Source organism: Ictalurus furcatus, chromosome 2 (genome assembly GCF_023375685.1).
Source record: "Ictalurus furcatus strain D&B chromosome 2, Billie_1.0, whole genome shotgun sequence".
NCBI lineage: Eukaryota > Metazoa > Chordata > Actinopteri > Siluriformes > Ictaluridae > Ictalurus > Ictalurus furcatus.
The window spans coordinates 38,329,167-38,357,123 of record NC_071256.1 but is presented as its reverse complement, the minus strand read 5'-3'; the positions used below and the strand labels follow the sequence as shown (position 1 = coordinate 38,357,123).

The window sequence follows — 27,957 nt, the reverse complement described above, 5'->3', positions numbered from 1 at the left end:
CGCACCCCTCTGTCTCTCCGCCTGGCAGGTGCACAGGAAGACCCTGAACCCGGTGTTTAACGAGACGTTCCAGTTCGGCGTGCCGTTGGCCGAGCTTCACTCGCGCAAGCTGCACTTCTCCGTCTATGACTTCGACCGTTTCTCCAGGCACGACCTGATTGGTCAGGTGGTTGTGGAGAACCTGCTGGACTTCAGCGAGGGCAGCGGGGACAAGCCCATCTGGAGGGACATTGTGGAAGGAACGGCGGTGAGACGCCTGTTAAAGACAGCATCACATCTCACACACACACACATAAATGCACACACTGCAGAGTTGATCGAGACGCATGTAGAGTGTGTTGCAGCCGTTTTGGTCGGCGCTCGGTTAATTACTGCTTAGCAGTTTGTTTGTCTATAATTTGTCATCTGCAGGCTCAGTGTTTTGGGTCAGTTCATTCCAGCAGCATGGAAATCATTAAGATCTCCAAGAGTATGTAAATTACGTTTATATACCTCAGGCATCCGGTCTCGTTTCCTCACACTCCTCACACTCTGCTGGTTTTCTAACACACCTGACTCAGCTCGTGAAGGGTTTGATAATTAGCCGAGCTGAGTCAGCTGTTTTAGAACGGAGAAAACACTAAAACATGAGGAGCATGGGGTCTCTGCTAATAAGCTCAGGAGCTGCTGCTGCAAACGGATAAATAGATTAAAGCACCGAAGCTGCAGCTTCCAGAACTGATGCTCCAGGATGCGTGTATATATATATATATATATATATATATATATATATATATATATATATATATATATATCGAGCATGATGTAGAACAATCGGAATGTGTGTATGAGTGTTACATTACACAGAAATATAATTAAACAGCATCTGAATTCAAATCACAAGCCCATCATGGGCGTGGCCTAATATTATAATGAGTTTGATTGACAGTCCTCTGAGAAACTGAGACTTCTAGTCTGAACACAGGATCGTTCAGCCCTTTGAGAAGGTTTTCAGAAGGTGTTGGTGCTCTTTAGTTCTTCCATTTATGTCTTCAGAACGTTTTATACACATTAGTTCCTCAAAAGGTTCCTGAACCTCTTGACTTCTTTAAAATGCTCTGAAGCGATTTAACTTCTCAAAGGATTTTGGAGCTCCGTAGTACTACAAAACACTCTGGAAGGGTTCAGTTTCTCAAACACTGTCATACTCTTTAGTTCTTCCAAAGGTTATGGAACTATATAGCTTCTCGTAAGATTTCAGTTCATCAAATGCCTTATGGAACTTTCTTAAAAGTTTCCTTTCTGGAGCTCTGTAGTAAAATGCAATGGATTAGTTTATCATAAGGTTCAGGAACTCTTCTGTTTTTCAAAAAAAAAAGGTTATGGAAGTCCTCAAAAGATTTAAACTTACTCAGTTCCTCGAATGTTTCTGAAACTCTTGAGTTAATTAAATGGTTCTGGAACTATTAAAATCCTCTAAAGGTTCTGGAACCCCCAAAAGTTATGTAAATATTTAATCCCTCAAAATATTTTAAATACTTTATTTATTTCCTCAAAACATAATGAAACTCTTGAGTTCCGTAAAAGGTTTCTGGAGCTGTTTAAAGTCCTCGAAATATTTTACATTCTTCAGTTCTTTAAAAGACTTTGAAACTCTGACGTTCATTAAAAGATCCTGGAACCAATTATTTTGGAGCTCTTTAGCACTTCAAAAGCATCTGAATGGATTAGTACCCCAAAAGCTCCTGAAACTCTTTAGTTCTTCCAGAGGTTCTGGAACTATTTGAGTCTTCAAAAGACGTGCAGTAATTTAGTTCCTGAAACTCTTGCTTTTGGAATTATTTCGTTTCTCAAAAGATTCTCATAAGGTTTTGGGACGCTTTTAGAAATATCGAAAGGTTCAGGAATGGATCGTTTCCTCAAAAAGTTCAACTTTTTAGTTCCTTAAAAGATTTCGGAACTCTAGCTATCACTCTTTTGTTTCTAGAATGCTTCGTTTTTTCTTTTCTTACAGACTCTAAAACTATTAAAAGTTCAAAACAAGTGTTTAGTTCCTCAAAATATTTGGGAACTCTCAGAAAGTTCTGGCGCCTCTGTGGAACTGCAGTTAAAGCTAGATGAATGATATGAACGCAGGATTCATACTGTATATATTTTACACACGAGTAGTGATATTTGTGGATTATTCGGCTGTCGTTTGTAATCACACCCTGAACATCGAGTGCTACAGGAAACAGAGAGAGAGGCTGCGATTCCGAGGCAAGTTCCCATCACAAACAGTCGTGGCCTGAAAAGGAAAAAAAATCTGTTGGAGGAATAAATAGAGTTTATTAAGGAAGTTCGAACTCTTCTGAGTGTGTGTGTGTGTGTGTGTGTGTGTGTGTGTGTGTGTGTGTGGTGGAAAACAGTGCTGATTCTTAAGCACCCTGATTATTGGGTTCACACACTCAGACTGCAGCCGCACACTCCCACCCCCTCACACACTTCACTGACGATTATGATTAAATACTGGGGATTTTTTGTTTACTCGACCTGCTCCGCTTCGTCTTTTCATCAAGACTGGAGCGTGAAGATCCCTCGCGGAACCAGGCCCGATGTGCTGGCATTAAAGTTTTATACGACAATATCCTGCACATCCTGTGTGCTCAGGGTTTTTTATTATTATTATTTTTTTAAATGATAAATTATTCAAAATACACGTTTCAATATTTTTACCAAAACATTTGAAAACATGTCACGTTCCAGGCTCTGAGACTCTTCAAAAGTTCCTCAAAAGGTTCCAGAACTATTCATATCTTCAAAAGTATCTGAAGGATCTGGAGATCTTTAGATCCTTAAAAGGTTCTGGAACCATTTCAAGCCTCAAAGGGATCTTTAGTTCCTTCAAAGTTTCTAGAACCAGTTACATCCTCAAAAAAAGGTCTGGAACATTTTAGCTCCTCAATAGGTTCTGGAACTACTTAAATCTTCAAAAGGGTCTCGCACTCTTTAGTTCTTTCATAGGTTCTGGAACTATTTACACCTTCAAAGGAGCCTGGAAAGCTTTAGTTCCTCAAAAGGTTCTGGAACTCATCTATCAATTCAACTATCTCAACTCAACCTGCTTTGGTTCCTCTTTTCATCAAGACTGGAGCGTGAAGATCCCTCGCGGAACCAGGCCCGATGTGCTGGCATTAAAGTTTTATATGACAATAAGTGCACATCCTGTGTGCTCAGGGTTTTTATTATTATTATTAATATTTAAATGATAAATTATTGTCGCTAAATCATCTTTAGTTCCTTAAAAGGTTCTGGAATCATTTCAATCCTCAAAAGGATTTGGAAAGGATCTGGAACTCTTTAATTCCTTAAAGGTTTAGGTACTTACTGTATATCCACAAAAAGGTCTGGAACATTTTAGTTCATCAATAGGTTCTTAAAAGGAACTACTTAAATCTTCAAAAGGGCCTGGCACACATTAGTTCTTCTATAGGTTCTGGAACTATTCACATCTTCAAGAGGGCCTGGAATGCTTTAGTTCCTCAAAAGGTTCTGGAACCTTTTACATCTTCAAGAGGCCAGGAAAAAGTTTCAAGAACCTTTTTAGTCCTGAAAAAGGTTCTGAAACTGCTTTGCATCATCAAAAGAGCCTGGAAAGCATTAGTGCCCAGAAGGTTCTGGAACTATTTACATCGTCAAAAGAGCCTGGAAAATCTTTAGTACTTTAAAAGGTTCTGGAACTGATTACATCCTGAAAAGGATGAGGAATTCTTTACTTCTTGCAAAGATAACCACGTGAACAATGTCTGTACCGTGTTTATTATCCCACATCCAAAGCACACACTTTATTGAAATGCAGCATCTGTTTCAGTTTGCTCTCAGCTGTGCGGAAAAGAAATCCTTCCTGTAGCATGCTGCGCTCGGTTTAATATTAAAGGACTGCAAAAGTTTAGATAAAAAGAGTTAAACAGTAAATATATTCAAATATATAACTCGCCTGATGGAGCTGTTACTTTACTGTGCTAATTAGCATGCTAGCTTGTTATCACACTGATATATACAGAGATATGAGAGAGAGAGAGAGATTTCTACACGGTTCTCTCTGCTTTATTATGTCGGTAGATATGTAAGTGTCTCTTGGACTGACCCGTGTGTGTGTGTGTGTGTGTGTGTGTGTGTGTAGGAGAAAGCTGACCTCGGGGAGTTGAACTTCTCACTGTGTTACTTGCCGACAGCTGGCCGACTAACCGCCACCATCATCAAGGCCACCAACCTCAAAGCCATGGACCTGACCGGTTTCTCAGGTGCTCACACACACACACACACACACACACACAGAAGATGAATCCATAGCCGTATTGCTGTCCCAGATATCAGTAAGGTTGAGACGTGTCACGGCAGCGCATCATTAATGCTCACGTCCAGTCACACTTTGTAGCCCCGAAGGTCGACAGAAAAAGTACATTTTAAAAGTTCACCCTTTGATGTAAACCAGTGTGCATGAGGTACCGTCTGGGTATCTGGGCAAAATAGCTTTTTTCAAGATGATACCCCTGTCCGTCTGCCAGTCCTGGTCAGATCAGTAGGTGGAACTGAAGGTTATTCCAATATCACATAAACTAGCTAGCTTTAGCAAAGAGCATGCTCAAATAATGCTAGGGCACTGGAACTACTTAAAACTTCAAAAGGGCCTGGCACTCTTTAGTTCTTCTGTAGGTTCTGGAACTATTCACATCTTCAAGAGGGCCTGGAAAGCTTTAGTTCCTCAAAGGGTTCTGGAACTATTCACATCTTCAAGAAGGCCTGGAAAGCTTTAGTTCCTAAAAAGGTTCTGGAACTATTTACATCTTGACAGGAGCCCTGAAAGCTTTAGTTCCTCAAAGGTTTTGGAGCTATTCACATTTCAAGAGGGCCTGGAAAGATTTAGTTCCTCAAAGGGTTCTGGAACTATTCACATCTTCAAGAAGGCCTGGAAAGCTTTAGTTCCTAAAAAAAGTTCTGGAACTATTTACATCTTGACAGGAGCCCTGAAAGCTTTAGTTCCTAAAAAGGTTCTGGAACTATTCACATCTTGACAGGAGCCCTGAAAGCTTTAGTTCCTCAAAAGGTTCTGGAGCTATTCACATTTCAAGAGGGCCTGGAAAGATTTAGCTCCTCAAAAGGTTCTGGAACTGTTCACATCTTCAAGAGGGCCTGGAAATCTCCAGTTCTTCCAAAGGTTAAATCCACAAAAGGGTCTGGAACTATTACATAAGCCATGTTTGCTGGTGTGGTCCAGCGTAGTGAATACTGATGTTAACGTGTAGAATTTAATCACGAAATAAAAATAGCATTTTTAAGTTATTAAATTAAAATGACCAAAAATTAACTTTAGTTATTTATTCGTGTGATTGTTTTTTCATAACGTTTTGTCTCCGTTGATCCAACACTGTGTGTGTGTGTGTGTGTGTGTGTGTGTGATCAGAGACAGACACAATCAGTGTCGGTTAATTTGATTATCACAGAAGAACTCAGATTAATGAAATAATGGATTGTCTCTGAGGATGTAATTAAGCAGTGTTACGGTGCTCTCTCTCTTTCACTCTCTCTCTCTCTCTCTCTCACACACACACACTCTCTCTCTCTCTCTCTCTCTCTCTCTCTCAGAGACGATGTTCCAGCCATCTAGGCTAGTCTGATCATGCTAACGCTAACACCACCGCCATTGTTACTGCCCTCAGCGCCTTTATTATTAACCCACAGTTATCACTCATTATTATCATTCCCTTTTCCTCCCCTCCCCCACACTCAGTCTTTCTCTTCACCCCTCCCGCTTTCTTCCATTTTCTTTCCCGCTCTCGTTTTCTTTTTCTCTTTCTGTCTCATTGTTTCTGTCGTTCTCTTTCTTTCTCTTTTCTTTCATTTTTCTCCTGTTCTCTCTCCACTTTCGTTTCCCTCTCACTCTGCGTCGTCTTCATCTCTCCCCCTTTCCTGCTCTTTCTTCCTCACCTTCTCTTGCTTTCTCTTACCCTCTCTGTCTTTTTGTTGTTGTTGTTGTTGTTGTCATTTCCCTTTATCTCTCTTTCTGTCCCGGTGTCTCTCGCATCCTCTGTCTTCCTCTTTCTATTTTCTTTTCCTCGCAAACTTTCTCTATCTCTCTCTTGTTTTCTTTTCCCCTTTCCCTCTTACGTCCTCTCGTTCATCTCCGCACTCGTTCCGTCTTGTCCTCCGGCTTTCCGTCCATATTCTTGCGCGTGCTCCTCTAATCTCCATCTCTTTTTTTTCTGTCTGCCTCTCCCTCTCCTACATTTTTATTTCTCTATTCTTCTCCCCCCACCTCTCTGTCTCTTTCCTTCTCTCCCTCCTTTATTCTCTCTCCTCATCGCGTTCTCTCTTCTCTGTCGCGCTCCGGTTCTGTCGTTTTCATCCTCCCTTCCTCTTCCTTCTCCCCTTCCTTTCATCCCCTCTTTCTTTTATTTTTCGCTTTCTCACATTTTCTCTCTTGTCCTCTCCCCCACTTTCTCTCTCCTCCTAGTCCCTCTCTTTCTTCCCCACTTACTCCACCTTTATTCGTCTCACTTTCTTTCCCTTATCGCTTTCTCATCTTCACCCACCCTTCTCCATTTTTTCTCCTCCATCTCCATTTCTTTTGTTCTCCCCTTATATCGCTCACCTTCAATGTTCATCTTTCCTGTTTGTTTCTCCTTTAACCCCTCTCTCTCTCTCTCTCTCTCTCTCTCTCTCTCTCTCTCTCTCTCTCTCAGACCCATACGTGAAAGCGTCTCTTGTGTGTGACGGGCGCAGGTTGAAGAAGAGGAAGACGTCCATTAAGAAGAACACGCTGAACCCCACCTATAACGAGGCTCTGGTGTTCGACATCCCCAACGAGAACATCGAGAGTGTCTCGCTCATCATCGCCGTCATGGACTACGACTGGTACGACCTCCATTACTCTCGCTGGTCCTCGTGTCCTTTCCCACTATTTTTGCACGTGGATGTCATCTTGAAAGAAGATTCCAGTTAAAAAAACGAGGAGAAACCGGTTTATTAGATGATCAAGTCGGCATCAGTAAATACCTCGAGGTGGAGAAATGGTCCACGATGCTCTTTTCATGTATGAGCTGCGTGGCTTCTGTGTAGCGCTCGAATGCATCTACCTTCGCTGTCACTGGACTAATCCCCTTCTAGCAACTGTAACTAACCCGAAGCTCCTCAGACACACACGCTTTCAGGAGATGTGGAACCAGTTTTGACGAAAATAGCTCCTCAGACGATGGGAAAAGTTGACGTGAGATTCTCTAACAAGTCAAGTTAACTTTATTCCTAAAGCGCATTTAAAGACGACAGCAGCTGATCCAAAGTGCTGTATCAAACGTTAATATTCATCACGTTAAATAAGATCACAACACAAAGAATGAGAAGATTTAAAAAGAGCTAAAGATGGAGCGGACCTCACGTGAAGAGGGAGACTGGGGACAGATAGCAGCGGGGGATCAGGTGGTGGAGCGGGTTGTCCACTAATCGTAGGGTTGGTGGTTCAATTCCCGGCCCAGAAGTGTCCTCGGGCAAGACACTGAACCCCAAGTTGCTCCAGATGGCAAGCTAGCGCCTTGCATGGCAGCTCTGATACCATTGGTGTGGGTGACTGGGAACTTTGTAGAACCGCTAAGGTTAAAAAAGTGCTATATAAGTGCATAAAAGAAGTTAATTACATGATCTAGTAGGACAGTGCAGGTGAAGAAGGTCAGTGACCAGAACCAGAAAGAGCTTTGTATACATAAATTACCATTTTAAAATCTAAACTTGACGGGAAGCCAGTGAACAGATGCCAGATTAAGGGGAATATGACTAAGCTAACTACAAGCTACGAAACTGAGAACAGTAGCGACATGGCCGCCTCTTTGGTGTCACATAGTAAAGTGTTTAGTTTGTCCAGAGATCTGACCGAACCGTGAGTCTCAGGAATTTCGTTGGTAAAAGCGTGCCTTGCGCACATTCGCTTGGTTACGGTAACTACACTGTGATTAGTCATGTGCTGTTTAGGGGAAAGGGTTTAGCATCGGTCACTTTGACCTGTTCCAAATTACACCTGATTGATACGTATTCCACGTGCGTGAATCTCACTGCCTAACGTGTGAATAATGTAGGCAGTGACAAATGTTAGCTTTAGCTTAATTTAATCTAAAGTTAAACCTGCAAGCTATGGGGGAGGTGCGTTCGACTTGTGACAAATAGCCGTGACTTCTTGGCCGTTAATAACAGTGAAACGTTAGCATTAAACATTAATAATTAGTGTTTAATAATGAATAGTATAAACACTGAAGGATTTCATTCATTTATCATTCCTGGAGTGGTAGGGTTGGGTTTTGAGTGCTGCTGTTCGTGACAGCTCGCTGTGTTTGGTGGCTGTTCAGAATTCCTCCGGCGTCGGTGTGTTTGTTAGCGCTCTGTTGAACACGTGACCCTGTGCTCCGGCGCGCTGAACGTCTGCCCTGTTTTGCATAAAGTCACACACCTCATGAATAAACATTACTTATGCTAACACTAATGGCCGTAATGTCTGTGGGGTGACACAGTGGAACGCGGCCAGTGTTTCCCAGAGTCCAGAGGGACTTCAGTGTGTGTGTGTGTGTGTGTGTGTGTGTGTGTGTGCAACATTTGGTTGCACAATACACACCCGTGGTCTATTTCAGTGGATGTATTTATTATCACAAATCATACGGGTTAAATTTCTCTTGCTGACGTAATGACAACTGAAAGGCCGCATGCGTAAATGCTAGGTTGTGTAACTAGCCAGCTAGCTATGCTAATCAGCGTACTCTGCACTACAAGAACGGACTCTTCCTAGTGATACGGATGCTTGGTGAGGGAACGACAGTTTATAGCTGCTATAACGTAAGCGAGAACAGGAACTAACTTTCGTTCAATGGAAAGAGAAATGGATAAAAAGTTTCAGGTCAACCCATTATGCTGTAGGAACTTGGTATCGTTTGGATATTTGGAGATGTCACCGTGGATCAGTGTACCAACAAATCAGATTCCCTCCTCTGATAGCTCCTCCTTGAGCCTTGGTTCTCAAAACCTCTCCACGGTTACGTCTCTCGGTTCCAGCACACGTCCTCGTGTCCTCGTTATCCCACAAATCTCTTTGATGGACGGCTTTTAACGCATGGGATCGGCTCAGACGCTCAGGCGCTGCATCTGCTGTGTTCGGCTTTCACCTGCTCAGATAAACGAACAGACAGGAATGTGCTGTCGAGATCTGTGGTGAAGCTGACGGTTATCTCAGCGCTGTTTTCTGCAAAGGTCCTGCAGGGTTTCATTCAAACCACGCAGGAGACACGCCTGGTTCCACTCGTCCGATCCATCGGTCTCGGTCTTCAGCGGATGATGAGTTGTATCAGGTGCTCCGGCTCGGTCGGAATCAAAACTTGCGGCCACGTCGGACCTTTGCGGCGGAGCTTAGCCACAGACGTTTGATGTAATTGGGTCCACTTGAACGTTTTAAAATATGGCTGTTAATTGGAAAGGATGTGGGATACGTATGAGACATTTTGAGAAAGACCTGTCTGCAGACCACATATCATCACGGGGCGTGTCCGTAAGTTGTATAAATGGGCGTGTCTTCGTGCTCGTAGCCATCTCACAGCCTTTAATAGGCATTATACTAGACATACAGTTATTTGTATGTGGCAAAGCTTTGCTTCTGTTTGACTTTTAGAGATTTGAACAAACAGCACACACCAAACCCTCATTTACATACTGCTTTGTACCTCGACTTTTGCATATTCATGCAGTCCGTTCTTTATAAATCACCTGCAACGTGCCCATGGTTTGCGTGTGCAGTTTATCCCCTTGCTCATGCAAATTAGCATGCATTACTTGCCATCCTAGTAAATTATGTTGTCATATTTCAGTAAGAAAATGAAGCTCAAACGTCATGCTAATATTTACGCAAGTAAAGGTCCTGGTATTTAGAGGCAGCCCAAGACATACATTTCAGCATGACATATTTGTGGTTCCACACCAAGCTGCCAGCGCTGCAACTCGTGCTTATTTTTAGAATCAAGTAATCTAGTTATAACATTAACAAATGTACAGCTTAGGGAAGTGAAATTCTCTTTCTACACTCTTCAGGGGGGAAAAAAGGTACTGAACTTTACCAGTGTTTGTCATTGGGATCCTTTGTACCTTTAGAATGCATATAGCCAGAGCCATAGCTCTCTGCAGTTCTCACCAGGTTTCCCACTGAATCTAAGCAGCGTTGAGCCTGGGCAGTACCTGGATGGGAGATCTCCTGCGGTAAACTAAGGTTGCTGCTGGATGTGATATTCCTGAGGCCAGCAGGGGGTGCTGTAGTCTGTTTGGGGCAGTATAGTGATGGGGAGACTACACTGTAAAAACAGCACTGGTTTTCGGATGACACATCAAACTAAGACTCTCTGAGGTCATTAAAAAATCCCAGGACACAAAGAGTAGGAGTATAATCGCGGGGTCCTGGCGAAACTCCCTCATTAGTCCTCATCTATCATGGTCCCCTAATAATCCCCATCTTTGAATTGGCTTCATCAGTCTCTCCTCTCCACTAATATCTGGTGTGTGGTGGGAGTTCTGGAGCACTATGGCTGCCATTGCATCATCCAGGTGGAAGCTACATACTAGTGGTGGTTGAAGAGACCCCCCCCCCCCCCCCATACTATGTAAAGCACTTTGAGTGTCTAGAAAAGCGCTATATAAACATAAGGATTTATTATTATTATTATTATATCACCTGAGAATTTCACATGCGAAAGTTACAAAAATTAAAAAAGTCCAGTAACAGGAACATTTTTTACCTTGTTTATTTAAAGTTGAAAGAGCCTGGATAATTTAACAAAATTACAATAAAATTTTTATTGTAAAGTGGGTGGGGCTAATTTGGGGTAAAAGCTTCATGTCTACCAATCACAACACTGATGTGCTTCGTCCCTCCCACGGAGCTTTTATCTGTGCTACGAGATCTCTTTCAAAGCTAGCCTAACCTTGCTAAATCTACACGATCCCGATTTTCAGTGGGATTTAAGGTTACAAAAATAATTTCACTAAAATGTCAATTCATTTGCGGAATAAAAAGAAAAGAAAAAAAAGCCGGTGTCCATTTCCATGCGTCCATGATGTACGAAATAAAACAAAGGACATGTGGAAGGACGGAGTCTAGATAGAGAGATGTTTGTCCTTTGACTGAAATGAAATGTGAGATTGAACTGAAACTAATCATTTAGCTGATGGTGATCCATCTCTCGCTGTAATTAAGTGACTCTGTTAGTCCGCTCTGTCCTCTGTGAAGGATTTTCACGGTAGTCATTTATCCATAAGAAAATATTTATTTGCCTGCTGTGGCTTGCCCTCTTCTCTCATCTGGTCTTGTCTCTTTCCTCGTCATATTTCTCTGCGTAATTTGTTAATATAGAGGCCCTTTTGTCTGTACCTATCTCCATGTCCGCGTAACGCGTGCTCTCTCTGTCTTTTTGGTTTCTCTGTCTCCATCAGTATTGGCCATAACGAGGTGATTGGGATGTGCCGTGTAGGCAGCGATGCTGAAGGCCCTGGCAGAGAGCACTGGACGGCCATGTTGGCAAATCCCCGCAAACCCATCGAGCACTGTCACCAGCTGGTGGAGGTAGTACCTGCCCCCTGTTCCCAGTGTGCATAATTACAACTTCATAAATGTGTACATCCATTAGATTTGGAGTTTTCTCCATCTCTGCTGTTGCTGTTGTTCTCCTAATCACAATATTGTGTTTTCTTTGGCCAGGAAAAATCCATTAACACTTACGTTTCCAAGACAGCCTCGCCAAAACCGCACATCGTGGTGGACAGTCCTCACTCCGACTAGACACGTGGGTACGGATGCAAAAATGCACACTGACACTCATACATGGCTCATAAGGCACTTTTCCAAATGTTAGTTCCTGTGCCATAGTTCTAGGAACTCCTTTTTTAGCCTCCTGCCAACCAGCAACCACTAGAGCTTGTCATCCACCATGGACAAGCCAGGATCTCGCTTTACAAGCATATCCTTCTGTCAGAGAAGGACATGCACCAGGCATCCTGATGTTGAAGACCTGTCTTGGTGAGCAGGTGTGAGGTTCTGAAGAGCCCAAACTGATGACTCAAACGTGGAGAGATTTATATCTCGTTCTTGTTGCAGAAGGAAACCAGTGGAGGGGGATCACATGCTAGAACTGCTGGAGGTTGTGAACCAGATTAGCAGCAGAATCCTGAATGTTCTGTAGAGGAGATATGACAGGCGAAGTGAGGCCCGCAAGTAGAGTCACAGAAGGCCTGCCTACTAACTAGATAGTGTGAGGCTTTGGGGGGACTAGAGCTTGTTTGAGGATTTGAAGGGATTATGAAAATGATAGTCGGGAAAAGGTCGTATTATTCTGATTCTGTGAAAAAGAAAAATGCCGGATCTCACGGATGCTGTGGTGCAATTGGAAAAGTATAAGCTCACACCAAGATCCTCAGTCATATGGCGCATGGTCATGTGATGGCTTACGTGGTGACTTGGACGTCCAGAAAGTGATTCTTGTCAACGTCAATCTGGAGTTGGTGGTCTTCATCTGAAAAGCCAGTCAAATGTTTTGGAAGTAAAACGAGAAGTAAAGTCAGTGTGGCAGCGATAGTCCCTGAAAAGACGAGCAGCTTTCCGTCAAGAACCTTATGAGGAACTACAGAGTTGAGGAACAATCCTGACACAGAAGTGAAGTTGTGCATCATCAGTGGAGCGGTGATAAGGGAAGCTGTTAAATCTTACGGCTGAGCCCAGCAGTTTAATATAAACACAAGAACAAGAGTGGACCAAGGGCCAAACCTTGAGGAACTCCTGTAGTGAGGTGAGGAAACTGAACCTGTCCATGCTTTATGGCGGAATCAAAAAAAAAATGTGGCCGTTTGGTTGCTTGCTGAACTTATGTCACTGTCATGCAGTCTTCAGGATAGTCCTTGAACAAATGAACGCCTTTCTGTCGAGAATTCTTTTGAGGAACTACAGAGTTGAGGAACAATCCTGACATGGAACTGATCAGTGTAGCAGTGATAAGAAAAGCCATTCCATTTAATGACTGAGCCCAGAGACTTAATAAATATGAGAACAAGAACCAAATCTTGGGGAATTCCTGTATTGAGGTGATGAAACCGAACCCGTCCTGGATGAAGCTCAGCTTCACACTCTACACACGCTACAGGAGTACCCCAAGGTTTGGTTCTATGTCCACTCTTGTTATCCTGTTTACACTAAACCCCTGGGCTCAGTCCTTAGATGATACACTGATGACACACAACTTCACTTCTCTTTTCTGGCCAAGATATCCTACTTCCTTTCTGATGTCTCTTTCTAGAACTTGACCTCGACAAAAAGAAGCTTCATCTGATTCTTCACGGTACTGGTGTCTTGGCTGCTCACTTAAACGATGTCACGGATCATGCATTCCGTATCAAACACTCACGGTTTTTGCATTGAGGTGGAAACCCTGAACAGGAAGTCATCCGAGATCAACTTCAAGATAGTTCCTCAACTCTTTAGTTCCTCAAAAGGTTCTCAAGGGAAATGTGCTTATCTTCAGGAACTATGCTGATGACTGCATGACGGTGGCGTTGTTTTAATCGGCAGAAATACAATGACACCGTGAACATGGAGGACTTGTTCGATGCAGATGTTTCTCCGCTCACACCGAGGTTCTTCGTTTGAGGTTCTGCTGAGGTTCTGTTGTGTTTCTGGAGCGCTGAAGGAAACCAGAGCGTGAACATCTGTCCTGTTCTGATTTTATAACCCATGTGTCCTCTCGCTTCTGTCTCAATTCAATTCAGTTTCATTTTAATGCCATGGCTGCATGTGAACAACAACAGTATCTCCGAATCCCTCTTTCTCTTTCTCTCCTCTTTTTCCTCCATCCATTTCTCTCACTCTGGATCCCTCCATACCTCCTTTCTCTATCCTTCTGTATCTCTTTCTCATTCCCTATGTCTTCTTCTTTCTCTTCTCTCTTTCTCATTTCCGCTCAATCGCCTGTATTCTTTGCCTGTTCTTCTTTATCCCAATTTCTACCTTTGTATTCTCTTTTTTTTTCTTTCTCCTCTTTCCCTTTCCCATTTCTTTCCATCTCTCGGTTTCCCTCCATCCTTTTCCCGTTCCCTTTCTCTCTATTCTCTAATAGTTCTTTCTTTCTTATTATTATCATCCTTTCTTCAATTTCTGCCCTTCCTTCTTTTTTTATTTCTATCTTTCCTTCTCCTTCTCTTTTTATTCTCTCTATCTTCTCTCTCTCTCTGTCTATATTTCTTTCTCTCTATATCACTATTTCTCTTTCATTTCTCTTTCTCTTGTGTTTTTTTTTTCTCTCCAGGTCTGCATTGTCGTCGCTCCAGACCTTCATCTTTTCCTCTCATCTGTGAATAAATCTCTCTATCAAGCGAAAGAAGCGGAAAACAGACACTGCTGCAAACCCGACACAACACACAACACACAACACACACACACACGAGTAGTCTATAGACCCGCTACACACTCGTACACACATACACACACACACGCACACACATGTACACGTACACAAACACACACACACACACACACACACACACACGAGCAGGTACACACACCTCAGTGGAAGGCGTGGTTTATTCAGGGGGGAAAAACACGATGCACATTCCCAAATCGAAAAAATGTGTTTATTTACTTATTTAAAACTGAGCCTGAGAGAGAAAAAAAAACAACAACAGATTTTTAAAAGAAGTTATAGATGTAATTTCACTATGGACCATTAGGGTGTGTGTGGTGCGTGAGTGCATCCGTGTGTGTGTGTGTGTGTGTGTGTGTGTGTGTTTAGGGGGAAAAAAAATGGCTGTAGTATATCACTAGTCAGTTTTCACAGGGGCGGAGAAAAAAAAATCTCTCTGGAGAGGAGGACTACTTTTGCCTCGCGTCAGGAGGACGGAAAACGAGGACGGACCCGTCGGCTGAAAGCATGCTGCGCATCCTCTAAATGCGTCCTCCTCCTCTCACGCTCCGGGATCGACAGCGAGCTTTTTATTTTTCTATCCATCTTGCCATCCCATCCAACCGTTTCTTTCTTTCTTTCTTTCTTTCTTTTTCGATCCACGTCTCTATTCTGTAGAACGGACTGTGCTTGGAGCGATGATGGGACATCGGGGGGGGGGGGGGGACACGACATAAATGGGCAGCGAGTCTTTCTGGAGGAACCAGTGATGGACCCTGAACAGGGATGGAACGCACTTTAGCGATGGACAACGCGCCCTTTTTTTTTGTGAGAAAAGGATTCCGCCATAGTGTTTTATTTTTGTACCATTCCTTCATTTTTGACACGCCTGCATTTCCTCGGAGGGACGCACGCATCCGTGAACCTTTTCCGTACGTGTTCGTCGGGGTGTTTTACTTCTTGGAGTTCGTTTTTTTGCTTGCGTGTACGCCTGTGTCTGTTCTGTCCGTCACCGTGCTCCTGTGTATGACATGTTCTAGCACCTGACCTCTAATCCTCTAACCCTAGAACCTCTGTCCTGACCCTGTAGCCACGCCTACTGGCACTAGCTCCTCCCACAGCAGCTCTTGTTAAAGCGAAATGTGTCTTCTGTCCTGTGTCTTAGAGGATCGGTTTCTTTGTGCTCTCTGTGTCTGAAGCCGGCGGCTACGAGGAAGGAGGCAGCGGGGAAAAAAATGTCAGTTATGATTTATTATTATTATTTTATCTTTTTTTTTTTTTGAATGATCATTATTTTTTTATTTTTGCCTGAGTGTGCTGTTTTGTTAGTAGAGCTGGACGATAAAACCAAATTGTCCCTGATATCATTTCGTTTCGCTTTATTACACGTCACTTATGAATAAAGAACAATTTTTTCGACAGTTTCATTTCAGCCAATCAGAACACAGGTGCAGCAGCCAATGAAAACAGAGAAGTGGAGGCGGGGCTTTATATCGCATCGTTTATCATATCATTAATAAATAGATCTTAAATTCACCATCTATCTATCTCTCTCTACTCTCCCTCTTTCTTCTCTTTGTATTTCACTCACTCTCTTATTTCTCTTCCTTTATCTCTTCCCAGCTCTCTATTATTCTATCCCTCCCTACCGCCCTCGCTTTCTTTTTTCTCTCCTTTTCCCTCACACTCTCTTTGTATTTACCACGTTCTGTCTCGTCCTCTTTCTTCCTCCTTTTCTCCTGCCTATATTACACTCTATCACTCTTGATCCATCTTTCCTCTCTCTCTCTCTCTCTCTCTCTCTCTATCTCTCTCATTCTTTCACTCCCTCGTCCTCTTCCACTCTACAATATTTTATCCCCCTTTCTCTCTTCTTTTCTGCTTATTTCTTCTCTTTTCCCATTTCTCCGTTTGCACTTATCCTTGTCTCACTCTTCCTCTCTCCTCTTCCTCCTTTATTCCTCTTTTACTTCATCTCTCCCTTTTTTACTCTCTGTCACTCAGAGTCCATCTTCCCCATCCCTCTCTTTCTGTCTCTCGCTCTCCACCGTGCCATCTCATTATCTTTCTCTCCCTCTTTCTCTAACTCTCGCTTTCTATCAATTTCTCTTTCTATTTTTTTTCTATCCTTTTCACTCCGCCTCCCTCTCCAACTATTCATATTGCTCTCTTCCTTTCTCTCTCTCTCTCTCTCTCTCTCTCTTTGTTTTTTCCCTCAGGTCTGCATCATCGTTTCTCATCTTCTTCCCTGTAAATATAATCAGGATGTAATTTGACTGTGGACCAATAAGGTGTGTGTGTGGTTTAGGAGGCGGGGCTTATCATAGCTTATAAGCTGTTCTTAGAAATAAACAGACCTGTGTGTTAAACACATCCTTCCTAATTTTCGCCACATAATCATTAATTGCATTTATATGTTGTTGTTGTTGTTGTTGTTGTTGTTTTTCATATCGTCCAGCTCTATTCCTTACAAACCCGAGACGGAGACCGATGGGGACTTCCTTCATTTCTTCATCTTCGTCTTTCTTCGTCATATTACTATATTACTGTACCTATTACTACATTTCACTCACCGTCAATCAGTCCAAGACAATTATTGATACAATAACCAGCAAACCTGTCCAATGTCCTTTTGTCTCTTTTGTAGTCAGTCGGTCTGGAGTTTTTCACTTGAGGCTAATGTTTAGAAAAGCTCTTTAAAGCTTTAGAAATGCACTCTAGCTTTCGCAACTTAGCGCACTGTAGACTCTATATTTCTCTATAGACTCTGTATACACGGATATTTCGGAAAACATAGTTTTTGGCTTTCTATTTTCAAAGTTTGAAAAAGCTAGCATGCGCATGACAGCCCAGTAGGTGGCGATAATACGTCATAAAGTGTTACATCAAGCGCAAAAGGTGCAGGCTCTTTATTAGTACCTAGAATAATGAAGACTAAAGCAGGAGGCAGCACTTTTTGAGTGGTCGAAATGAAATAAAGTGAAATTAAATGGCAAAATAAGAAACTACAGACCAGCAGCCCGGTCAGTGATAACCGGAGTCGTAGCACTTTCAAAACGTATGCGATGGGCGTGCGCGGGTTCACACTGTGAACATCAGCGTTTTCAAAAACATCGATTTAATCCCGTCCATGCGAAAACAGTGCGAAAGTTTGTGGGTTGAGCTACATTTTCAGTGTCCCCTTCGTTTGCAGTTTTCAAAAATAGCAGTATAAATATTTTAATAAATACCGGTGTGTGGGTGGAGCTTTATGGGTACTAAATTAAGGTCCACACAAAGATATGTAGATCGCGAGTTTGCGCTTGCTAACCTGTCCGAGTTGGCACTAAATCATCAACTGTAAGCGGTTATGGTGTCTAATTCTGCTGCCTGTCTGTCTGTCTGACTGTCTGACTGTCTGACTGCAGGCAGCTTTATTTTTTTTAAATAAATAATTCATACTGTGGCGTAAAATCGTGGATTGTCACAAAAAATGTAATTCGTTGGGGAAAAAATAGCGTGACTTGACCTTTAGACTACTGTATCAGTATGAACAAGGGTTTAAAACGTTATCTGTTTCTCTCTGGGCTCAATTTGTTTCCCCAGCTCATATGAGACAAGGCTGGATGGTGTTTGTGTGTGTGTGTGTGTGTGTGTCTTTGTGTGGGATCGATCCTCTGAAGCAAAGGACATTCTGTCATTTTCTGTCTTGGTTTCTGTCTCTGCTTTCTCTCTCTTTTCTCTTTTCTTCTCTCTATCCCTCCGTCTCCTCTCTGGCTGCGTTCCAAATGCAGGTTTAATATCTTATTGAAATTCATGCTAGCAAGTTCTGATCACTGTTAAAACTTTAGAGGTCTGTAAAGGAGAGTCACTGGGACAGAGGGCGCTAGGGATGGTAGCCAGCGCGTGTGGTAGCTAGCAACTAACAACATGCAGGCTAATGGGACACGCATTAATTAATAATAATAATAATAATAATAATAATGACCAAATCTACAAGATGTTTCCACATGGATCTGTTCCTCATTATCTCCCATTCTCTCCGTCTCTCTTTCTTGTTTACCCGCTGTCTCCTCCCCATCTCTCTCTCATTCTGTCTAGTTTTCTTTCTCTCTTTAATTCTCTTCTGTTAAATGTATGTCTATCTGTCCTCTGTCTCTATTGCTCTCTCCTTCCAACCTTTTCTGTTTATCTGTTGTTCTTGTTCTATCCATTTCTATCTATCTATCTATCATAGCTCTCTTGTTATATATTTCTCTCTCATTCTCTCGCTTGTTCTTACTCTCTCGTTCCATCTCTCACTTTCTCTCTCTCTCTCTCTCTCTCTTTGATATATTGCAGTTATTAATCTTCTCTCCATTCTGACCTCACGTCACTCCTGAGCTGAACTTCGACTCCGTCTCGTCTCCGTCTCGTCTCCGTCTCGTCCCTCTGGGTGTCGGTGCAGTTCTGGGTGACCTCGGGGGGGGACATCGTGGTGTTTGCATGCCTATATTAACATGGATGATGTCAAACTCGATGCAATGATAAATTAATGAAATTAAATTAAATAAGTGATGCTGAAATAAGTTTTTAAAAAAAACAAACAAACAAACAAACAAAAAAAAAAACCAGAAGAAACCGACAACGAACTCAGCACTTAGCGTTACTAACGTCGATCCCGATCGGCCTGCAGAGTGACGGTGTGTATACTGTATCTCTCTTTCCAATCGCTGTTTCTGTTTGTCCGTCTGTTTCCTTTCACAAATGTTTTACTTTTTTATCAGTTTAGATATAAAGAGGAGATTTTAAGAAAATACAACATTATCAGGGCAAAAAAAATGAATATAACATGCTGATGTGAATGATGATGATGATGATGATGATGATGGTGGTGATTTGACGGTGGACAAAATAAAAGATATGTACCAAAACCTGTGTGTGTGTGTGTGTGTGTGTGTGTGTGTGCGTGTGTGTGTGTGGTTTCCTGCTGTGCTTTAAATTGTGTAATTATTTATTGACCTTCATCAATTTTTCATGATGTAGCACACTCTATTGAATATTGAAATGTGTGTGTGTGTGTGTGTGTGTGTGTGTGTGTGTGTGTGTGTGTGTGTGGTGACCTGCAATATTTACACTACTCACTTTTAGAACAAAGTAAATCACCAGCTGAAAAACAGCCAATGAACATGGGAAAGGATGCGGAAACACTGAGAAATAAAATGCACTTCCTGTTTAGGTGACCTTTAACCCCGACCAAAAATTCACAAACTTTGGAAGTGAATAAAAATAAGATGGTGGGTCGTGTCGTCATCTTCTTTCTGGGGAAACAAAAGTGAAAAAGGAAAAATTGACAGTTATTTATCGCAATTTTTTTTGACTAAAGTTCCTGTGCTGAATGTGGAAGTCCAAATATGGGCGTGTGGGTGGAGCTAGAACAGTGCTGATCACACACAGTGACTTTCTTTCTCTTTTAAAAGCGTTTTTTTCTTTTTTATAAAGATTTATTTATCTTTACATTCCTTCCCCGTGATCCAGGTACGAAGCCGCCATCTTCAAATTAGGCCGAGTCCCAAATGACTTCCTGTACGCTTTCTTGTGCCCTACATAGGGCATAACCTGGTGCTGTTTCACCCTACATAGCATAGAACACAATGTGACATCGTTTGATAAAGTTTGCAACTCAAATGCGTCTGTAAACAAGTTCTTTACGCACGTTATAGTCATTAGATCTGATTTGTCTGTGGGAAAGGTAGAGTAAAGAGGACAGGAAGAGGAGAGTGTGATGTGATGGAGAGAGGAAGAGGAGTGGTTTCAAAAGAGGAGGAGAGGAAGGAAGAATAGAGGATGGAGGGAGGAAGAGGAGAGGAGAAGAAGAAACAGGAGGAGGAAGAATAGACGATGAATAATGAGGAAAGGGTGGGAGAAGTAAGAAAGAAAGCAGGTGTGTGTGTGTGTGTCTGTGTGTGTGTGTGTGTGTGTGTGTGTGTGTGGAGCAGCTGCAGCCCCACAGCATAGTGAGAGCACACACTGCACCAAGGTGATGACACGGCACTTATCACTACCTCACACACACACACACACACACACACACACACACACACACACATACATGCACACATACATATGAGGGGCTGGGCCTGCTACAGTCTCCATGGCAACATTCCCAGAGTGCAAAAAAAAAAAAAAAAAATCATTTAGTCGGAAAGACACTACGCTCTGGTTCAATGGGCTGAAAGAGAGAGAGAGAGAGAGAGAGAGAGAGAGAGAGAGAGAGAGAGAGACATAGACATGGAAAAAGCGAGTGATAGAGAGAGACAGAGAGGAAGAGAACGACAGAATGATAGGCATGAGATGAAATAGAGAGACAGAAGTATAGACATGAAAAGAGAGACATGAAAGAAGAGAGAAAGAGAGAGAACGATAGACATGAAAAGAGAGGGAGAAAAAGACATGAAAAGAGATCGGGAGAAAGAGAGACAGAATGGCAGACAGGAAAAGAAAGAGAGAGAAAGAGACTATCTACTAATCAAATTCTGGAAACATCTAAAAGAGCGCGACCCACACTCATATACACTCGTATCATCATACACACATACACTCATATCATTATACACTCATATCATCATACACTCATACACTCATACCATCATACACTCATACACTCATATCATCATACACTCATACCATCATACACTCATACACTTATATCATTATACACTCATATCATCATACACTCATACACTCATATCATTATACACTCATATCATCATACACTCATATAATCATACACTCATACCATCATACACTCATACACTCATATCATCATACACTCATACCATCATACACTCATACACTCATATCATCATACACTCATATCATTATACACTCATACACACTCATATCATCATACACTCATATCATTGTACACACATACACTCATATCATTATACACTCATACACACTCATATCATTTTACACTCATATCATTATACACTCATACCATCATACACTCATACACTCATATCATAATACACTCATACACTCATATCATTATACACTCATATCATCATACACTCATATCATCATACACTCATATCATTATACACTCATACACACTCATATCATCATACACTCATATCATTGTACACACATACACTCATATCATTATACACTCATACACACTCATATCATTATACACTCATATCATTATACACTCATACACTCATATCATTATACACTCATATCATTATACACTCATACACACTCATATCATCATACACTCATCATTATACACTCATACACTCATATCATTATACACTCATACACACTCATATCATTATACACTCATATCATTATACACTCATACACTCATATCATTATACACTCATACACTCATATCATACACTCATATCATTATACACTCATACACACTCATATCATCATACACTCATCATTATACACTCATACACTCATATCATTATACACTCATATCATCATACACTCATATCATTATACACTCATACACACTCATATCATCATACACTCATCATTATACACTCATACACTCATATCATCATACACTCATATCATTATACACTCATACACACTCATATCATCATACACTCATATCATTGTACACTCATACACACTCATATCATTATACACTCATACACTCATATCATCATACACTCATATACACTCATATCATCATACACTCATCATTATACACTCATACACTCATATCATCATACACTCATATCATTATACACTCATACACACTCATATCATCATACACTCATATCATTGTACACTCATACACACTCATATCATTATACACTCATACACTCATATCATCATACACTCATATACACTCATATCATCATACACTCATATCATTGTACACTCATACACTCATATCATTATACACTCACACACTCATATCATTATACACTCATATCATCATACACTCATATCATTATACACTCATACACTCATATCATTATACACTCATATCATTATACACTCATACACTCATATCATTATACACTCATATCATCATACACTCATATCATTGTACACTCATACACTCATATCATTATACACTCATACACACTCATATCATTATACACTCACACACTCATATCATTATACACTCATATCATCATACACTCATATCATTATACACTCATACACTCATATCATTATACACTCATATCATTATACACTCATACACTCATATCATTATACACTCATATCATTATACACTCATACACTCATATCATTATACACTCATACACTCATACACACTCATATCATTATACACTCATATCATTATACACTCATACACTCATACACACTCATATCATTATACACTCATACACTCATATCATTATACACTCATACACTCATATCATACACTCATATCATTATACACTCATACACACTCATATCATCATACACTCATCATTATACACTCATACACTCATATCATCATACACTCATATCATTATACACTCATACACTCATATCATTATACACTCATACACTCATCATTATACACTCATACACTCATCATTATACACTCATACACTCATCATTATACACTCATACACTCATCATTATACACTCATACACTCATCATTATACACTCATACACTCATATCATTATACATTCATATCATCATACACTCATATCATTGTACACTCATACACTCATATCATTATACACTCATACACACTCATATCATTATACACTCACACACTCATATCATTATACACTCATATCATCATACACTCATATCATTATACACTCATACACTCATATCATTATACACTCATATCATTATACACTCATACACTCATATCATTATACACTCATTCTTCACCCTAATGAACAAAATCATCCCCAATTTTTGCTGCCTCTCAGACCCTGATAAACTGCCCCACCTGCTGGAGAGAGCTGCACACTAGCAGCACAGTACACACACACACACACACACACACACCCCTGCCACCAGGTGAAGGACAGTGAGTGACCATGTCACAAGCAAACACAAACAAACACACACACACACACACACACACACACACACATGCGGAATGATAGACATGAAAAGAGAGACAGCGAGGAATAGAGACAGAAAGAGACACAGGGGAAGCAAGTTTTTTTTTTGTGCAATTTCTCAAAATTATTGGAGATTTTCTGCAGATTTTGGCTGAGCTATGTCACGTGACGTCATCACAGCGTGCATTCAGCCAAATCCCTCTTCGATTCACGTGCGTTGAACACGAGTACAGCTAAAAGGTCACCAACAAACATCACTGCGAAAGAGCGCGCAGAACTATTTAATGCAGTTGCAGTTTTGGCAATTCAAGTAGTTTTCCTCAAAAAAAAAAAGCACAAAAAAACTCCGCAGCAAAATTGTGCACTATGTAAGAAACGAAACACCTTCAGGCTCAAAATATTAAAATATTACTCATCACGTACTACACGTCTTTCATGCCGTACGTTCATTTTGATGGTTCCGTGAAGGGTGCCAATATTTATGGAGATGACACAAAGCCATTCAGAGATATAAAAATAAGCAATAAAACCTTATATAATAAATTCACACAGGAACAAAAATAAATGCATGAGTAATGTTTTCAGGGCCATTGAACACGAGGAGATGGTTTATTGTTATCTTTAGTCCCACTGACCCAGTTACTGGTGTGTGTGTGTGTGTGTGTGTGTGTGTGTGTGTGTGGTCCGATTAGTTGTCGTGACCATCCTCCAGATGGTTCCTGTCTCGCGGCGGGACGGTCCGGCCTGTGTGTGTGTGTGTGTGTGTGTGTGTGTGTGCACCAGCTGGAGTAAAATAGCAGTTCTGCATGAATAAACAAAGAATCCAAATACAACACACACACACACACACACACACACACACACACACACACATTATATATCACATACTACACACTACATACAGTCATTCTAATAGACCCCCCCCCCGGACAAATATATCATTATAGTTTGCAAAATGATTTAAAAGCATAAGTATTCGCACCCGTTGCTGTGAAACCTCTAAATTACTTGGGGTCAGATAATCGTTAAACAGAGTCGACCTGTGTGTGATGTCATGTGTCATGTGATCTCAGTATAAACACACCTCTTCCTGGAAGAACCCCGATCGAAACACGTCCAGGACTACAGGCGTAGCGCAGAACGCCATCTGAGACCGGGTCACGGAAAAGGCATGACGCGATGTTCTGGTTGCATTTGAACATCTGCATCTGATTAAGTTTGTGGTCTGTATTTTTAGTAGAGAGGAAAGTATTGGCACCCTTCTATATCCTCTCGTTTCATAAAAAAAAAAAAAAAAAAAAAAAAATTCTGAATGGTTTTTACTCCTGGTGCCTATTACTAAAGACCTGATAACCTCCAGAGAAACTCCTCCTACTCTTATGGGTACTGTTGCATCATGGGAAACGTCATGGACAACGGGACTGGACCAGGGTACGGTTAGTTCTGGGTGGTTACTGAGCCAAGCCAAGGCAAGCGTTCTGACAGTGAAACACTGTCTCTTAGGGTCCTGCATATAACGTTCAAGGGTTCCTCCACAGAGACAAACGAAAGAACCCTTCAGGATGGTACGAGTGCGTGAGGGTTGTTTGTATATCCTGCATTGTTTAAAATGTTTTACTTGAGAAGCGTTCCTGGTTCCATCCCTCGATGTCGCTCTTTATGATGCAGCTTAACGGCTAATCAATTTTTTACACACCCCCTCTCCTCATTTCACGCTGATTTATTTTCACATCTAGAGTGTGTGTGTGTGCGCGTGTGTGTGTGTGCTCGCGTGCGTACTAGCACACAGCCGGAGGCCGCAGCGCTTTACCCACAGGAGAACTGGAGCACATTAATCCACAGTGCAAACTCGTTACCAGCCGAGTCTGAGACGTGGTTAACGTGCAGTAATTCTTCAGGGACAATCCTGGAGCTGAAAGTCATCTCTGTACGCCGAGGTGTGGATGGAGGCGAGCTCTGACAGGAGAGAAACAACATAACACGCAGAAAACATGAATAAAAGATTCTTTCAGAAGGCAATAAGAAGCTAACAAAGGAGAGAAGGCCCTGTCCATTAAAATACAACACAGTGCGTGTGTGTGTGTGTGTGTGTGTGTGTGTGCGTGTGTGTGTGTGTGTGTGTGTGTGTGTGTGTGTGTGTGTGTGTTTAAATCTTTTTAAATTGAATGGAGAAATAATCAAAATATTCCACACTACAGCGTCAAAGCACATCCGAGAATCCTCCCGATTAAAGAGCTGGAGAAAACGAGACGGCGTTAACTCCTTGTTTGCGTCAGATTTCAGAACGGGAGTCATTTTAAACACATCACAAATAATAAATATATCAAGTAATCAAAGAAACTGACAAATAATATACATTCATTTTTTTACGTTATAAACATTCTTTACATGATTTCTAGCTTTATTTAAAAATTAATAATAATAATAATAATAATAATAATAATGCATCACTACATGATGCAGAAATATTAGTTCATGCTTTCTTCACCTCTAGACTAGATTACTGTAATGCCTTACTGTCTGGATGTTCCAGTAGGAGCATAAACAAACTCCAGTTAGTCCAGAATGCAGCTGCTAGAGTCCTAACTAGAACCAGAAGATACGACCACATCACCCCGATCTTATCCACACTGCATTGGCTCCCAGTGGAATCTCACATTGATTATAAAATACTATTATAGACCTATAAAGCACTAAACGGTCTCACGCTACAGTACCTGAGAGACCTTTTGGTCTTTTATGATCTGCCACGCCTCCTTCCATCAAAAAGTGCAGGTTATTTGTTGGTACCTGGAATAGTGAAGGCTACAGCAGGGGGAAGAGCTTTCTCTTACAAAGCCTCACAGTTATGGATCAGTCTTCCAATTAGTGTTCGGGACTCAGACACAGTCTCAGTGTTTAAGTCCAAGCTTAAAACGTATTTGTTTACTCAAACTTACCATGAGTAGACTTTCTGTTACGCTAAGTACACAGTCTTATCCATTATAGGATAGTAATCATACCTAATAATCTCTCCATCTCTTTACCTCCCTCTCCCTCTCTCCTTCTGTCGAGCCACACGTGATATTAAGGAGATGTCAGTGATCCTGATCCTTTCTGCTCTCTGGACCTGCCTGATCCATCCTGATGCCCTACTTCTGGGTGGAGCTCTCATCAACTGGAGGCTACGTTCTGCCGCTGAGGACGACCCCAAGCAGTGCAGCCTGGAGATTGCTGAGGACGGTGCTGCTTGAAGTACCATGGAAATGGTTTTGGACCTCAGTTCCACATGGACGTTCTCGCTGTGGTTGCTGGGACTACGGTTGCTGTGATGGCCTTAGGACTGCAATTACCACATGCAGTTTTACACTCAGGTCTCCTTTAGTGAACAGTGGACTAGTTCAACAAACAGACTTCATATTAAACCATAATGAACTTTCCTTTACTCTCACACTATCCGGTGTCACCCAGATGAGGACGGGTTCCCTTCTGAGTCCGGTTCCTCTCAAGGTTTCTTCCTCATATCATCTCAGGGAGTTTTTCCCTCACCACCGTCACCACCGTCTCGCTCAATAGGGATAAAATCACACACTTAAAATCTCCATCCTGTGTTTATGTTTCTGTAAAGCTGCTTTGAGACAACGTCCACTGTTAAAAGCTCTATAAAAATAAAAATTTCTGTTTATTTGAATATATTTATGCATTTTAAGATGTCATGTCAATAAATAATAATAATAAAAATAATAATAAGTGAACCAATGTCCAGGCAGCATTTTGGGAAAAGCAGATATTAGCTGCTTACATTAAATTTAGATAATAATTATACTTCATTTCACAACTTTCCTGTCTCTGCAAAAAAATGATTTATGTTTTCATGTGAGTTTGCTGACACCTTGTGGTGAGTGACTGAATTGCTCTCAGGCAGACCAAGAAACCTGGATATGAATGTATGACCTTCTTACTAGTAACCCAGAGTCATAACCATTGAGCCACCACTACCACAGAAATAGAGCTGACGTGTTGGCCAGGAATCAAACCCACTATACCACCAACACCAACCAGACTAGACTGTCCTTCAGCTGGATATGAACCAGCGACCGAAGGATGGCCATTTTAGCATCTACACAACAGTCTAGAGTTTACACAGAATGGTGTGAAAAAATAAAACGTCCAGAAAATTGCGGATCTGGACTGGTAAACTGCTGAGTGTGATATAGTATAGTATAGTAAAGTATAGTATAGTGTAGTATAGCATAGTATAGCATAGCATGGTGTAGTATATTATGGCATAGTATAGTAAAGTATGGTTTAGTATAGTAATATCCATTTGGAAAAAGTCCCACCTCTTAATCTTAAAACACCAACACCCACATTATCCTTAAAAAAAAAAAAAAAAAAAAAACACTGGCACTTACATCTCTACTCTGTGCATTATGCTTCTCTAGAACTCAATTAAAGATCTGGTACAGTAGCACTACTTGTATTGCTCTCCGCTTGATGTATCGCTTTGCTTGTATTTCCTCATCTGTAAGTCAC

General features: G+C 41.3%; 1 protein-coding gene across 1 annotated transcript in view; it reads left to right on the top strand.

Moving 5' to 3' along the window:
- Positions 1 to 15,117, top strand: part of syt3 (synaptotagmin III) — a 42,754-nt gene extending 27,637 nt beyond the window's left edge. The window contains exons 8-13 of the mRNA XM_053618577.1: positions 29 to 247; positions 4,142 to 4,262; positions 6,702 to 6,873; positions 11,467 to 11,596; positions 11,732 to 11,820; positions 14,325 to 15,117. Coding sequence (XP_053474552.1) covers positions 29 to 247; positions 4,142 to 4,262; positions 6,702 to 6,873; positions 11,467 to 11,596; positions 11,732 to 11,812 — 723 coding nt within the window. The 3' untranslated portion in view covers positions 11,813 to 11,820; positions 14,325 to 15,117. The remainder of the gene's footprint in view (positions 1 to 28; positions 248 to 4,141; positions 4,263 to 6,701; positions 6,874 to 11,466; positions 11,597 to 11,731; positions 11,821 to 14,324) is intronic.
- Positions 15,118 to 27,957: the final 12,840 nt, after the last annotated feature.